This window comes from Colletotrichum fioriniae (assembly GCF_027942845.1).
Source record: "Colletotrichum fioriniae strain IMI 355084 chromosome Unknown scaffold_19, whole genome shotgun sequence".
Taxonomy (NCBI): Eukaryota; Fungi; Ascomycota; class Sordariomycetes; order Glomerellales; family Glomerellaceae; genus Colletotrichum; species Colletotrichum fioriniae.
In genome coordinates this window covers 85,753-100,576 of record NW_027076855.1, presented here as the reverse complement: position 1 = coordinate 100,576, position 14,824 = coordinate 85,753, and the positions used below count along the sequence as shown (strand labels likewise).

General features: G+C 50.8%; 4 protein-coding genes across 4 annotated transcripts; all 4 read left to right on the top strand.

The window, feature by feature from the left end:
• Nucleotides 1-1,229: 1,229 nt before the first annotated feature.
• Nucleotides 1,230-4,629, top strand: N0V96_011771 (uncharacterized protein; the record flags this gene model as incomplete). Its single annotated transcript, XM_053192677.2, has 5 exons — nucleotides 1,230-1,953; nucleotides 2,897-3,155; nucleotides 3,222-3,389; nucleotides 3,485-3,889; nucleotides 3,939-4,629. 5 exons carry the CDS (start codon nucleotides 1,230-1,232, stop codon nucleotides 4,627-4,629), a joined length of 2,247 nt encoding a protein of 748 aa, XP_053050034.2.
• A 794-nt stretch (nucleotides 4,630-5,423) lies between these two features.
• N0V96_011770 (uncharacterized protein) lies at nucleotides 5,424-6,707 on the top strand (the record flags this gene model as incomplete). The annotated part of the gene is made up of 1 exon (XM_065759390.1): nucleotides 5,424-6,707. The coding sequence occupies one exon, from the start codon at nucleotides 5,424-5,426 to the stop codon at nucleotides 6,705-6,707; it is 1,284 nt and encodes a 427-aa protein (XP_065611954.1).
• Nucleotides 6,708-9,077: 2,370 nt separating this feature from the next.
• On the top strand, nucleotides 9,078-10,628 carry N0V96_011769 (uncharacterized protein; the record flags this gene model as incomplete). Its single annotated transcript, XM_065759389.1, has 1 exon — nucleotides 9,078-10,628. One exon carries the CDS (start codon nucleotides 9,078-9,080, stop codon nucleotides 10,626-10,628), a length of 1,551 nt encoding a protein of 516 aa, XP_065611953.1.
• Nucleotides 10,629-11,272: 644 nt separating this feature from the next.
• Nucleotides 11,273-14,247, top strand: N0V96_011768 (uncharacterized protein; the record flags this gene model as incomplete). The annotated part of the gene is made up of 12 exons (XM_065759388.1): nucleotides 11,273-11,323; nucleotides 11,607-11,650; nucleotides 11,703-11,738; nucleotides 11,795-11,878; nucleotides 12,074-12,180; nucleotides 12,241-12,321; nucleotides 12,376-12,465; nucleotides 12,521-12,754; nucleotides 12,805-12,922; nucleotides 12,975-13,173; nucleotides 13,226-13,960; nucleotides 14,020-14,247. 12 exons carry the CDS (start codon nucleotides 11,273-11,275, stop codon nucleotides 14,245-14,247), a joined length of 2,007 nt encoding a protein of 668 aa, XP_065611952.1.
• Nucleotides 14,248-14,824: the final 577 nt, after the last annotated feature.

Sequence of the window (14,824 nt, the reverse complement as noted above, 5' to 3'; positions counted from 1 at the left end):
GGGTGGGGCCGGCAAGAGCGGCAGCATCGGACCCCACTCCTCAGGGCTTACGGAGAGATCACCGGCGGTGGTCCTTGACAGCTGTCCTCGGAGGTGCTTGCTGTCATCGACCAGTGGAAAAGTAATATGGTTTGACGCTGTTAGTCGAAACTCTTGGTATAAACATCAAATAAATCAGATCAAGCTGATTTTGCCATTTGCACGTTGTCAACGGAGGGAATGATTCGAAAGTAAAATGATTTCAGTACAGAGCCTCGGATTCACCCTTCCCGCAAAGTAAGGCATCCAAGCTAGCCAAGCGCTAATCTTATTGTTGTTACATCACAGCCAAAGGCCTGCCAGATCCTTGTATCACCGGGGTTCTGTAAGCTACATGTGGACTAGAGAGGTCCGGGGGCAATATTCACCAGTACCTACCTAGTATGCGGGGTAAAGGTCTGTTCGGTTTCCTTGTCTGCCACGTTCCCCCCAGCCTCCGAGCACATCTTAGAAAATATAAGATGAGATCAGGAGCCCATTGATGGCTGCGGGACAGATAACCAGTCTGTCGGGATTCGCCTCGTTAAAGATGCTCGCGGTAGTTTCACTAGCCATTGCTGTGTTGTTGGTGTTCGCTACGCCATCGGCGGCAACTTTCCAGAGTGACTGTCTGGCTCTTACTCCTCAGAATACAGTGATCAATTCAACTGCTCAAAAGATCAGTCATGTGGATTCCGGCACCAATCTCACCTTTCCAGAACAAGATGCATCATGCGGGCGCGGAAGCCAGGTGGTTCGCGCCAACCTATGCCGCGTCGCCATGAATATCACAACTTCTAGTAGATCTCAGATTCTCGCTGAAGTGTGGCTACCCGAGAAATGGAATGGGCGCATGGTAACGGTCGCCGGTGGAGGGCTCGATGGGTGTAAGTGGTTGAGTCTGAGATTTCGGGTGGTTGTGATAAAGCCTGGCGCGTACTGACAACGAGAAATGCGATAGGCGTGCACACCGAGGACCTTGCGTATGCCACTGCTCATGGCTTTGCTGCTGTTGGTACGAATAACGGGCACGCTGGAACGACCGGTGTACAATTTCTCAACAATGATGACGTTGTCATCGACTTTTCGTACAGAGCGTGAGTAATGCTAGCTTCGACTTCCTAATCTCGGGACCGACTGACGTGGCTGCCAGAATTCATACTGGTGTTCTTGCTGGAAAGAGTCTTCTCAATTCCCTCTATAAGGCCAAGATGACGGGCTCGTACTTCTTGGGTTGTTCTCTTGGAGGACGACAAGGCGTGCAAGCCGCGGACATGTTTCCCGAAGACTTTGATGGTATTGTCGCAGGTGCACCGGCAGTGGACTTTAACAACCTCTACTCCTGGCGCGCCGGCTTCTACCCTCTGACTGGGTCTGTCGACTCCAAGAATTTCATTACTCCCACCGTCTGGAAAACAACGATCCACGACGAGGTTCTTAAGCAGTGCGATACTATTGATGGTGTCCAAGACGGCATCATAGAAGACCCCACTCTCTGCCATTTCGAGCCTGGAACTCTCCTTTGCAAGTCAGACAGCGGCGACTCTAAATGCCTCACCAGCGCACAAGTCGAGATTGTGAGAAAGATCTTCAGTCCAACTAACTACACGGACGGCAAGCTATTCTGGCCAGCTATGAATCCTGGCAGCGAGATCATTACGGCGGACGGGCTGTACAGTGGAAACCCATTTGCTCTATCCCAGAATTGGTTCCGCTACGCGATTTACAATGATCCGAACTGGGACCCGGCAACCTACACGCTCGAAAAGGACGGCATCTTTGCTGAGAAGCGAAATCCCGGCAACATCAAGACGTACCCGCGGGATTTGTCGGCATTCAAAAAGAGGGGAGGAAAGTTGCTGATGTACCATGGCCAGCAGGATCAGCAGATCACAAGCTTCCACACTCCCATCTTCTATGACCGCTTGGCAAAAGGTATGCACTTGAACCACACTGGAATGGATCACTTCGCACGCTTTTTCCGTATTTCTGGCCTTTACCATTGCACCACAGGACCTGGTGCATGGCTGATTGGCCAAGGTAGTAGCGGCGGAAACTCGGCCGTCATCGGCGATAGTCTCCCATTCAATAGGACATACAATGTCCTAGCCGCCATAGTAGACTGGGCTGAGGGTGGGATCGCCCCAGACACCATAACAGGAACCAAGTTTGTCAATGACAGTGTGGATTCGGGTGTGGGATTTCAACGGCGACATTGCAGATACCCGTTGCGAAACACATACCGGGGCGAAGGTATGGATCCAAAGCTCCCGGATAGTTGGCAATGTGTGTAGTTAAAAAGCTAGCCACATGCAGGTTCAAGAGTTAGAATGGCTTAAGTGAGAAAATGAAATTGTCTCAGCTCTTCTGGACTCGGTAATGGACCCTTATCAAGACTTCAGTGGTCAAGTCAGCTCAACACCACATGTAATTTGTTGCATGCCAACCAGTAATCTGAGTGATGAGTTCATGTAATCAGTTGAACAGGTGAAGACATTAATAAGATCAGGTATCCGTAGGTTACATCTTGGTTCAGCCAAAGTTGCGCATGTCACGTCAGCCGATCCGGTCAACATCCCGCTTAACCGGGCCGGGAATCGATCCCTTGTCTGGATCAAAGAAGCATCCAATCCAGTCAGCCGAATCCGGTCAAAACAATGGGCTTATGGAGACTTCATTAGTCAATAATTCGCCAACTAAGGCGAATTTGGGCGTAATTTGTACGCAACGCACGGACTCCCGCAACAAATTTTCATTATCTCACTTCACTTATCGACATTCGAGTCATCCTGAGTCGAAACATTTACATGACTGTTTAATGCACCCTCTGTTTTCCCCAGTCCGATATTGAGTTGTAGCTTTGCAATCTTCGGCAAAGACATCAGAATGGCAGACAACTTGGAGAGCCAGCATGACCGGCGCGGCGATGAAAAGCACGCAACAACAGAGAACCTTGGTACAGATGCACAAGCAGCTCCGGCTACGGGCCGGAGCGGCAAAGGTCTCGTGCGGAGAGTCTTGATGGCCGGGCGGGTCGAAGAAGGCGGAATCGAGCCTATCCCACGAGAAGTCCGGACGAACACCAAGTACTTCAATGCTTTCACGATCTGGTGCTCTATCAACACGAACATTTTGGCGTAAGTTTCCTAGCTCTCCAACTTCCATATGGTCTTCGTGCACACAGGCTGACGTTTGCCACTCAGTATCACTTTCGGCATGCTGGGCCCGGTCTCCTTCGGCCTTGGCCTCCGAGATTCGGCGCTCGTCATTCTCTTCTTCAACTTGCTGTCAACGCTGGCCCCGGCATTCTTGTCAACGCTGGGTCCGAAGACTGGCATGCGACAGATGATTCAAGCTCGGTTTAGTTTTGGGTAAGTTGATGTTCCCCCGATTGAAAGGGCAGACCCACCTAAGTGTCTTGGGTTGCCCACGGCCAACTCAGGTATCTCAACTGACGCCTTGCTAGATACTATTTCGTATACATCCCCGTCGTTCTCAATCTCGCTACTCTCACCGGCTTCTGCGTGATTATTTGTGTCGTTGGTGGGCAGTGCCTTTCAGCAGTGTCCGAAGGCGACCTTTCGACTTCCGTTGGCATCGTCTTGATCGGCATCGCGGCTCTGTTGATCTCCTTCTGTGGCTTCAATGTGCTGCACTTCTACGAGGGTTACGCTTGGATGCCAGCTCTTGTGGCCATAATCATTGCGGTTGGATGTGGCGGACAGCAGCTGCAAAAGCAAGCCCCCTTTGAGCCGGCAACGGCTGCGGGGGTCCTCAGCTTCGGTGGTGTCATTGCTTCTTACATGATCCCATGGGCCTGCATCGCATCTGATCTGACAACGTACTTTGACCCTACTGGTCGGGCGGTCTCGTGAGTAAATGTGCTTCCAAAGATGATCTCAAGACTGACTTTTCAACAGACACCGCATCTTTGCCTACAGCTACTTGGGGTTGGTTGTGCCGACGATCTTGCTCATGACCCTCGGTGCGGCTATCGGTGGTGCTATGAGCAACATCCCCGAGTGGCAAATCGGCTTTGACAGCACTATGGTAGGCGGCGTTCTCGGAGCCATGCTTTCCCCAGCAGGTGGATTCGGCAAATTCATTCTTGTCGTCCTTGCATTCACGCTGTTGGCCAACATCTCTGGCACAATGTACGCAATCACGCTGAACTTCCAGACCCTCATCCCGTCGTTCCGCCTGCCGCGCTACGTCTTCTCCGTCATCGTGACCGCCATTATCATTCCGATTGCGGTCAAGGCAGCACACGACTTCTTCTTGAGTCTCGAGAACTTCATTGCACTCATCGGCTATTGGTCTGCGTCCTTTGTCGGAATTGTGGTCACTGAGCACTTGGTGTTTAGACGCGGCGACTCGAAGCTCTATGAGGTTGCAGTGTGGGATGTGCCCTCTAGACTGCCTCTCGGTATTGCTGCGATCGGCGCAGCTGTGTTGAGCTTTGGTCTCGTCGTGCCGTGTATTTCCCAGGTCTGGTTTACGGGCCCCATCGCGGTCTCGACAGGAGACATTGGCTTCGAGGTTGCTTTCTTCCTGAGCGCTGTCTTATATCTGCCTCTACGTTATGCCGAGAAGCACTACTCGGGACGGTAATAGGCCGTGATGGTTATGACACATAGTATAGAAATGGCTTTTACTAGCTCAAGAAGCTTAGAGAGATCTATGATCAATGCCAATCATGTTCACGCTACGGCATTCATTTTGGGTGCTTCGTGTTTACCGCACCACTTTGCGTCCTCTTCCTCGAGGCCACATTATTTTCTCATACACGGCACAAATCCGTTCGTTCAACACATAAGTCAATACCTCGATTTGTAATCGCATTGCTTGTCAATCAAGGGTCATAAATCTTCCCCATCGAAAACTATGCTCCCACAACCTCGCGGTATCTCACATATTGCCAACTGCTCGGGCGGCTGAATGGCAGCAAACACGTTATTTGATCTCGGGTATAATATCCACAGGAATCCCTTTCTATGGTTCCATAACATTGAGGTTACATGCTGAACCCTTCAGACTAGGGTCAGGTTCAGTCTGCTACAACCAACAACAGACAGGGAATAGTCAAGGACCCCTCACTCGAACGACCCCACTAGGGACTGAAGCTTACGGATCGTCTCACTGCAGGGTTTCCTTGCAGCTTTTCCCTGAGGATGCTGTTCAATGAGGATTATCCACCTGGCGGCACAGGCGCCGACTTGGGAAATCCCTTTGATCATCTTGTTGACGGTCCTAGGTGCCGGCAGCTCGCCGTAAGCTGGCGTACATAATGAAGAGGATGCACTGCTTTCGTAACTCTTCAGACCGCAAAGTTCACGGTTCTCTTCTGATATTTGCTTGGCTACCTTGCTTAAAGTAATCTTCATTCACTTCGTTGTTTTCTCACCATGGCTGGTATCGCCCCTGGAAAGACCTTCATCCCTGGGTTGGACTTCAGCAGCCAGTCTTATAGCAAACTCAGTGAGAAGGTTGAGGCCGACGTCAGCCGTGCTCATGAGATCATCAAGGAAAAGCTTCCCTTGCTCGCCCAGCTGAACGCACTCATCTCCTTGACGTTCGGAGATCATGCCCCAGTCTTCGTGGATGCTCGTTCATCTGAAGCGAAGTTCCTCGACTCTTGCTCCGATGAGCCAGACACAAAAGTCACAATCAAGCCCGAGAACATCTCTCAGTTCTACGAGGGCAAGCTCGAGCCTCGATATGGCCTTTTCAAGGACGCATTCTTCCACGAGGCCTCAATGCCAAAGGGCAACGTCCCCATCGCCATCAAGTTCGCCGACCTCCTCACTCCCAACCCTCCTGTACCGCCCAAGAAGGTCGTGCCAGGCGCCTTTGCCCGTCTCCCTGAGCCGACAGAGGATATTGATCAAGTCAAGCGGGATATCAAGGAGTTCGGCTACGGTCTTGTCAAGGATGCTCTCACTCCCGAGCAAGTGTCGATCTTGAAGAAAGGAACACAAGAACAGGCTGCAGGTGAACGCAAAGCCGGTGTCTCCGCCACGGACGGTGGTCCTGATGCGCCCAACCAGCGCATCTGGACTCTTATCAACAAGGGAGAGGAGTTCCTCGATCTTCTCAACCACCCTCTGATCGATGAGATTGTCCCCTGGTTCCTTGGCGAGCACGCCCTCATTCATAGCTACAGCGCCAACATTGCCCGCCCTGGTAATGTCCCCATGCAACTTCACACGGACCAAGTCGCCATCCAGCCGCCAGTTCGCGAGCTCGCTTTTGGCCTTAATATCATGTGGTATCTCGAGGACATCACCGAGAAAAACGGTGGCACCCGTGTGTTCCCTGCGTCTCATCTGGGTCAGATTGCCCCTGACGATCTGTTCACTGTCGATGGCACCGTCGCCGCCGAGGGGCCTTCTGGCACTGCCTTAGTGTTCGACAGTCGGTTGTGGCATGCTACGGGCCCCAATCGTGAGGAGTCTGGCGAGCGCCCCGTCATTCTGATATTCTTCATGCGGTCTTTCATTCGACAGCAGGAGAACAATTTCCTGTCGTTGCGCAAGGATGTCGAGGCTAAGTTGTCTGACCGCCACAAGCGCCTTCTTGGTTTCTGCACTACGGGTGCATTGGGGGGCATTGAGGGAGAAGTCCGGGAGGGTATCTTCGTAACGAGGAAGGATGATTGTGTTGGAACATTGCGTGCCGCTCATGAATGATTACTGAAGCGCCTTGACAAGTTGGACAATCGTATCTTAGTTTCTTCGTAGAACCTGATCAAGATCATTCAAGTTCCCGTCGCAACTGATGATCTTATTCCAGCTTCCATGTCGCTTAGAGCTCACTGCGTTCACCTCCACATCTGTGTGTTTGAACTCGTCCACCCGTCGTCTGGCCATTCGACCAGCATCTATGGAATCGGCGTTTTTCCCGACCTCATCTTCTACCCTGGTCAGCCCACTGTCGAACCCGTTGCTGGAGTCTTGGAGAGCAAACACGACCCCGGCCGTCGCCCCACGTTTTCTTCGGGGAGAAGCCGCCGATGTGTAACCCTTGCGCATTGTGGAACTTTTCTCCTCATCCCGCAAGCCCGGGACGGCACGATCTCCACTTTCTCTGTTCACTCTTGTATGTCTTGCTCTAGCCAACGAGGTTTCAATAGAAAGTCATCCATCCGACACGTGATTCCGCTTTGAATAGCCGAGGTTCAAGAACTTTTTATCGGTGATGTAATCTGGCGCCCTTGCCCTGGTAGAGAACATTGACGCAAGCAGGGTTCTTGTTTGCTGAACTGTTGCTGTTGGTACCGGGAATCCAATTCCCGTTGGCACGATACTGCATCGGTACAGTTTCTTCAAAGGGAGATGCTGGGGAGATCGCAGATGCTGGGGAGATCGCAGATCCATAATCTCAGTATTGAGAATCTCGCTAGTATTGAAATACGAGTAGTGCAGGCAAGTGTGGGGTGACGACGTCCAGCAAATCGACTCTGAGTGCTCTCGCCCTCAACTCGCTGAAAATTATGAGCCCCATGGTATTATTAACATATTCTGCATCAGCTCCATGAGCAGTCATTTCATGCCCGGAGAGCTCAACCAAGCCGTACCTACGGATTGGATATACTTGGGCTTCATTCAACGGCACAAGCTCAGTTACAAGTTGATGCTTCCTACAACAAGGTCCGCGTCACCGAATATCGAAGCAGGGTGCTTGTTTTAACCGATGATAGTGGTCCACTTTCTGCTTGCGTTACTGAGCCGGGTTGAACCAGTCCATTCAAATAGTCAGAAGCTGGGTCATGCAACGGGTATCCATGGTGCGTTGTTCCAACAGTCAAGGAATGAAAATTACCTGCGTAAGTGTTCACTCACTGTACTGGTCGTGCCTTCCGATCTCCGTGGCTGATCGGACATTCAAAAGATTACATTGCAAATATCGTTCTGTGGTCGATTCTCGAGTGCGGCATTGGTATCATTGCCGGCTCGCTTCCGTCTTTGAGGAGACTGCTCAAGTTCTGGCTAGACAAGTCTAGCAAAGGTTCTTACAACAACACAGGGTCGAATGATCTAAATGCCATATCTGGAAGGCAGGTTGGAGGTAACGGGGTCAGAATGAATAACCTCAGCGGGCGAGGTATGACAGTTTCGAACTGCCAAAGTGGCCCACACGACAACTGGGTTCAGCTGGATGATGATTCCGATAGCCGGAAGGATATCATCATGAAAACTCAAGAAGTCACGATACAATACGAACGAGATGGTCAATCTCCTGGAAATTCATTTGAGAGAGTCAACATAGATGCATATCTTGGGCCACATCAGAGGCCCGGGGGAGTAGAAATACCTTATCCTGGTGGCCGGTCTGAATGCCGGCCGAAGTGGGGCCGTCATACCGTCGCCGGACATGGAAGTGATGATATACCCATCCAATTCAGCCGAACCATTACTTCTGAAGTCTCCATAGAACCATAAAGTCATGATGGACTACCATGAGCATCAAAAGTTGAGTGATATGCGGTCTGAAGGGATGCTTTATCATTGGTAATCATGATTACCCCTTGAGATCGTTGCCAGCGGAGTGGAACGGGAGAGTTGAAGTGCCCGCCGGCGCCTTGGCTCTTGGCAGGATGCCGACGGGCAGTGTCTGCATGCGTGACTGCACGATATGTTTAGACTTCTAGTCATTGCCTGCTGTGCCTGCCCACTAAAGGCGATCGTATCTTCGTTCACACCTTGAAAATGCGAGAAAGAGTTCTAGACGAAAGAAACTTTTCTAGCGATATTGATTAAACTCTAGCGCTGGCAATTTGCGTCCCTTCAGTACATCAACTTACCTAATGCATCTATGTGACAGGTTTCCGAACGACCTGGACAAGCCACGGCTGAGTAAGCTCGTATGTGTTTGTCTCTCTCCGGCAATGCCACCCCCGCGAGCTAAGTCTCACCGGATGCGGATAAGCCTTCTACCATTCGCTGTGCGACGTCAATGGCTTCATTTCTCTCATCTTCGTGATCCCACTCATTCTGATTGCACCCTTCAAGACGAAGTTTCCAAGTATCACGTATACAGTCGAGCGTCAAAATTTGATCATGGCCATGGAGATCCTCCCTCAGGAAGTCGTCGACCAGATCGCATCAAATTTACACCGACCCGACCTCAAGAACCTACTACTACTGTCACCTAAGCTCCGCACCGCGGCGGAGAAATACTCTGATGGCTTCACAGATTGCACTCTGCGAGTGCGTGATCTCTGTGAATTTGAAGACAAGTTCCGCGGTCCGCGCTTCTGCTGGCTGCGGAAGCTGGAGTATAAGCTGGTGTTGCTACCCCAACGACTGCCGAACAGGATTCGCTCAACGACAGACAACACCGCGGAAGCGAAGCGCAACGCGGAGTATCTTTCTAGTCAGATCCATCAGCTCTTTGATTGCCTGAAGAACCTCGAAGAGCATGATGGCCCGCAAAGCACGATAGATCTTGCAATCACCAGCCCTGAGACGCGTGAGACGGAGATTAGAATACCAGAAGCATGGCTCATACGGCTTCTTGACTCAGACCGGCTACCAACGCTCACATCTATCGGTTCTCTTCACCTGGGATCGTCTCCGACTCAGCGGCAGTCGAACTACTTTAGCAGATTCGATCTCAGAGCAACGCTAGATCTTTCGCTAAAACTCCCAGGCATCGAGAGCATAAGTGCCGACCTCTTTGATGAGCACAACTGCGATGCTGAAATCGATCGGATCCGCGTCCATGGGCGAGAAGATTTTGCGAGGGTCGCCAAGAGCATGTCGCTGCAGACAAGGAAAGCCGAGTTGAGATTCCAGAGCCGGAAAGCGCATCAACTTCTCGACCACGATGCTGCGATGCCGAAGCTTATCCTCTCAGGGCCGTCCGACTCCTTTAGCTCAAGTCTTAGACTTCTCTGCCAAAACCTCACCCAACTTCGACTAAGTGCTATTATTGATCATTCTTTCTTCTGGCCCGAGGATGACAATGGTTCAGTCTGGCCCAATCTGGAGTCTCTGGAGGTCAAGTTCCACCCAGTCACTCCATTCGGATCCTGGTATTTCATGGGGCCCCGTGGAGAAGGCAAGGACGTGCTGGGATACCCTGTTGAAGGCGTGAAGTACGCCAGTCAAGGCCCTTCCGCTGACAGCGATACCATCATATTCGGCCATGCTCCTTGCAGACCGTCAGGATGGCGTCTCAAGCCCAATCCAGACACTTTGTATCCGCTGCTCACCGCGTTCGCCAAGTCAGCAGCCAAGATGCCTCGCTTGAGAGAGGCTATGATATGGTCACCAATCTGGTGGTACCTAGGAGATCACGTCTCGTCCAGGTTCTCATACAACAAAGCCTTCGACATGATGAATAGCCAGAAGTCACTCGGTTGGGGGATTGGGTACACGGCACCGGATGCCGACGAGAACTCGGGCTCTGTGGAGTCCGATGATGATGACGTTCGGCTCTTTGAGTGGAGAACCGGCAGCTGGGAGGCAGATGAGACGTTAAAACAGCTGTTCCACAACATTGGTCGCGAGAGATACGGTGATGACTTTGAAGACGATTGGGATCCAGACACAAATCAGGAAGATTTGTTTTTTGAGGATTTCTGCCAAGGCGAAAGAAATGTGTGATGTGATGCGCGGAGAATACAGAGAACGTATCTGGAAGCGACATGTTTGGTGCAGTCAGTTAGTTAGTTGAGCCCAATCGGACTCTTTCTGTCAAGCATTGTCTACATACCGCCTTTGGTCATTCCAATTTTGTAGATAATCATAATGCTGTGTGAGAAATCAACAGTCCCGATGACTATTCGCAACCTTATCTCCAGTTTCACGTTCCACTGATTGGAGAGTGATAACAACTTGATTTCCAAGAAGTACTAAGACCTTGGCTGGCCCCATCCGAACCACTGAAAACCCCCAACATCATCCTCTCGGCATCTCGGCGCTCCTGGGCAGATGCATTTCATCCCTTAAGCGACTAACAAGCCTTTCGCGTCCCATAATACTTCTGAGCCCCAGGGCCGAGCGGGTGATAACAGCGGGACGCATTGGATACTTTCAGAGCGAACATGCCCGCCGGCGATACCTAACAACAAGAAAGGCACATACCGTGTAGACATCGGCCCCCTATTGCGTTGATCCCGCTCCTCCACGCCAAGATGCGGCGGCGCACTATGCAGCGCGACAACGGAGATAACTTGCAGTACGGTACTCTGCAAGCCTACTCTATCCCATTCCAATGACCTTATCTCTCGATCGACGATTTTGCTCCGATGCATCGGAACAGACGTCCTTGGCTGAAAGCTTTTATCAGCTCCTCCAGGGTTTGTCATGATTAAGGTAGGCAGCTAAGATGAGTGACTGGCGCCGGTTAGTAGTAGAACTGATTAGTATCTGACGTACATCAGAGGCATGGGATGCTGGGAAAACTGGCAAGAGCCCGGCGGCCATTGGGAGATTGCAAACAGATCAGACGGGCGCTTTTGCTCTGCTATATCTCTGTCGGCTGTCCCATCGATCCAGGTGTCGCTTAGGATTGCTAGAAATTGTCCCGCGTTGTAATAAACTAAACTATTCAGCAGCTGACAGGAATCTTAATCCTGACAGAAGCCCGTCATGGACTCGACACCAGTTCTGCATCAAGGATGGGGGTTGGTATCCCTCCAATCTGTTCGTCGGACCTTGGACGTTAACAACATCTAGCTACGGCCTGATGATTGGACTAGGTGTTCTTTTTGCGTACGTAACGTCTTTCTAGTCTTTCCATCAGATCTATGTGCTGATTTGATTTACAGTGTGTTCATGATCATCATCACTTGGGCGCTCAAGAGATACAACTATGAGCTCCAGACATCCGAGATGTTCACAACAGCTGGGCGGTCACTGAAATCAGGATTGGTGAGGTCCAATGAGCTCCATGTTGACAATTTCCAACGCTAATCTTTTCTAGGTCGCTTCATCGGTGCTTTCGACTTGGACATGGGCCGCGACTCTGCTGCAAAGCACAGCCGTAGCTTACAAATAGTGAGATCTGTGAAGAGTTTATGTCTACCAGTGAGGCTGACTATATCAAGCGGCGTTTCAGGGCCCGTATGGTATGCCTCCGGGGCCACTGTCCAGATCATCCTGTTTGCCACGCTCGCTATCGAGCTGAAGAGACGTGCTCCCAACGCACACACATGTAAGAGTTTGGTAGAGTAAGGCTCCGTGAGTCTGGAACTAACCCGACTCTCTATCCCAGTTCTAGAAGTTGTGAAAGCACGATATGGTCCAGTTACACACGGCGTATACATTGTCTTTTGTTGCTTCTGCAATATCTTGGGTAGGACTCGGCCCTCATAGCCCTGATCGTTGTAATGCTAAGCCTTCGTCCCAGTGACGGCGATGCTTCTTACTGGTGGTTCTGCGGTCATCCAAAACTTAACTGGTGCTCCGGTAGCTGCGTCCGTATTCTTGTTCCCAATTGGTGAGCAAAGCCAGAAAATCGAAAGACTTCATTCACCCGTCTAACAATTGAACAGGTGTGGTCGTCTATACCCTTTTCGGCGGTATCAAAGCTACCTTCATCACGGACTACATCAATGGCCTAGTCATCCTCATCATCATCTTCATCTTTGCCTTTACAGTCTACTCGACCAATCAGCTTCTGGGCTCCCCCGGGCGAGTATGGGAAATTCTCACTGAGCTTGCAGCTGAGCGGCCTTTGGCAGGGAACTCTGGTGGGAGCTACTTGACAATGCGCTCTCAGGGAGGAAGTAAGTTCTTAAACACATGTCTCGACAAGACTTATCTCACAATCAGGCAGTCGAGTTCTTCATCATCAACCTCTGCGGCAACTTCGGTACGGTGTTTCTGGACAACGGTTACTACAACAAGGCAATTGCAGCAAGCCCGATTGATGCTCTTCCGGGCTATGTCATGGGGTAAGACCCCTGCGAAAATTTACATGTGTCTTGTATTCTGACATCACCCCAGTGGAATCAGTTGGTTTGCCGTGCCTTGGCTCACGGCGACGACTATGGGTCTCGCTGGTCTTGCTCTAGAAAAATACGACATCTGGCCGACCTACCCAAACCGTCTAGCCGCTGCGGACGTTGATGCCGGATTGGTTCTACCCACTGCTGCCGTTGCTCTGCTTGGAAAAGGAGGAGCGGTTGCGACCCTCATCCTGGCTGTGAGTTGTGCTTCCAAGCGCGATATGTTTCTAGGATGCTGATTCTGAGCAGTTTATGGCTATAATGAGCACTTACTCGTCTGAGCTCATCTCTGTGTCGTCCATCTGCACCTATGATATTTACAAGACCTACTTCAACCCCACTGCTACCGGGAAGCAACTTATGCGAATCAACTACATTGGCATGGGCGTCTTTGCTCTTGTCATGGCTGGATTTGCGACTGGTATCAACTATGTTGGCATCTCCATGGGATATCTGTACCTGATGATGGGCGTCATCATTTCTTCCGCCGTCTTGCCAGCTGCTCTCACTCTTCTCTGGGATGGACAGTCTTGGGCGGCGGCCACCTTCAGCCCGATCATCGGATTCGCCCTTTCAATGACGACATGGCTAGTCACGACGAAGATCAAGTACGGCGAGTTGAGTGTTACGAACACGGGCGCCAACGAGCCGATGTTAGCCGGAAACTTGACATCTCTCCTTTCGCCAATTGTCTTCATCCCACTTTTGACATTCATACCACCTTTCAAGCCTCAGCAGTACGACTGGCAGAGTATGCTCAACATCCGACAAGCTGACGATCATGAACTCGTTGACGCTGCACATGTGGATGTAGAGAACCCGCCCGAAGACAGGGCTAGGGCGCTGCAGAGTGATCCTGATGAGCAGATCAAGCTTGAAAAAGCAGCCAAGACTGCCCGCTGGCTGACTGTTGGTGTGACACTCGTTCTGCTCATTCTGTGGCCAATGCCACTGTATGGCACTGGTTATGTCTTTGGAAAATCTGTGAGTGATTATTTTGATTTCGTTTCCAACTATGCTACCTTACTAATGTCGTGCCATAGTTCTTTACCGGTTGGGTTGTGGTAGGAATCACTTGGCTGTTCGCCTCTGTTATCATGGTTGTCTTCTTGCCGATCTTTGAATCTCGGAGCACAATTGTTCGAACCACCCGGATGATGTTCAAGGACCTTTTTGGCCTCCGAAGAAAGGGCAAGCCCGTCAGTGAGGGCATGTCGCCTGGATCAAGGACTCCACCTGAGGTCACGGAGAAGGCTACGTCCAAGGTGTGAAATTCAGCATGGAGCTTTCTTAAGTCGATTTTCGTAAATGAGGATCATGTAGTCTTTCAAGAATGTCTCATCGCATGCGCTGATAGGAAATGCCGTGCGTACTGCCAGTAGTCTTGTTGCAAAAGTTTTTGTTTGAATACGCAGTGTATCTCATGCTGAGAAAATGATCTTAGTCTATCCATTTCCGCATGCTCTGACGTTCCAGTTCTAACACAACGACAAATCGTCTCAGCGGATTTAACTGTTTAATGAGCCTAGATGCGGATTTCCATGACAGCGATTCAACCAGCGGATGATCAGTGGAATCCGTTCGTTGTGCACGTCGCAAAGTCTTTGAAAAATTCCGAAATATCCTCAGCAGTCGTAAAGGTGAAAATTCCGGCTACGTCTGTGTTCACAAAGTCAATCAAGTATTGGTCAAATCGAAGGCCTCTTTGACAAAACTCACACTGGTCTGGTCGGACGAGCACCATCGCGCCAACCTCTGGATTCACGCCATATTTCGCATATGCTTCCCCGTGGCCCGCGTGATAACTGGCATCATCAACGAAAACATTTTGAAGGCCTCCATGATCTC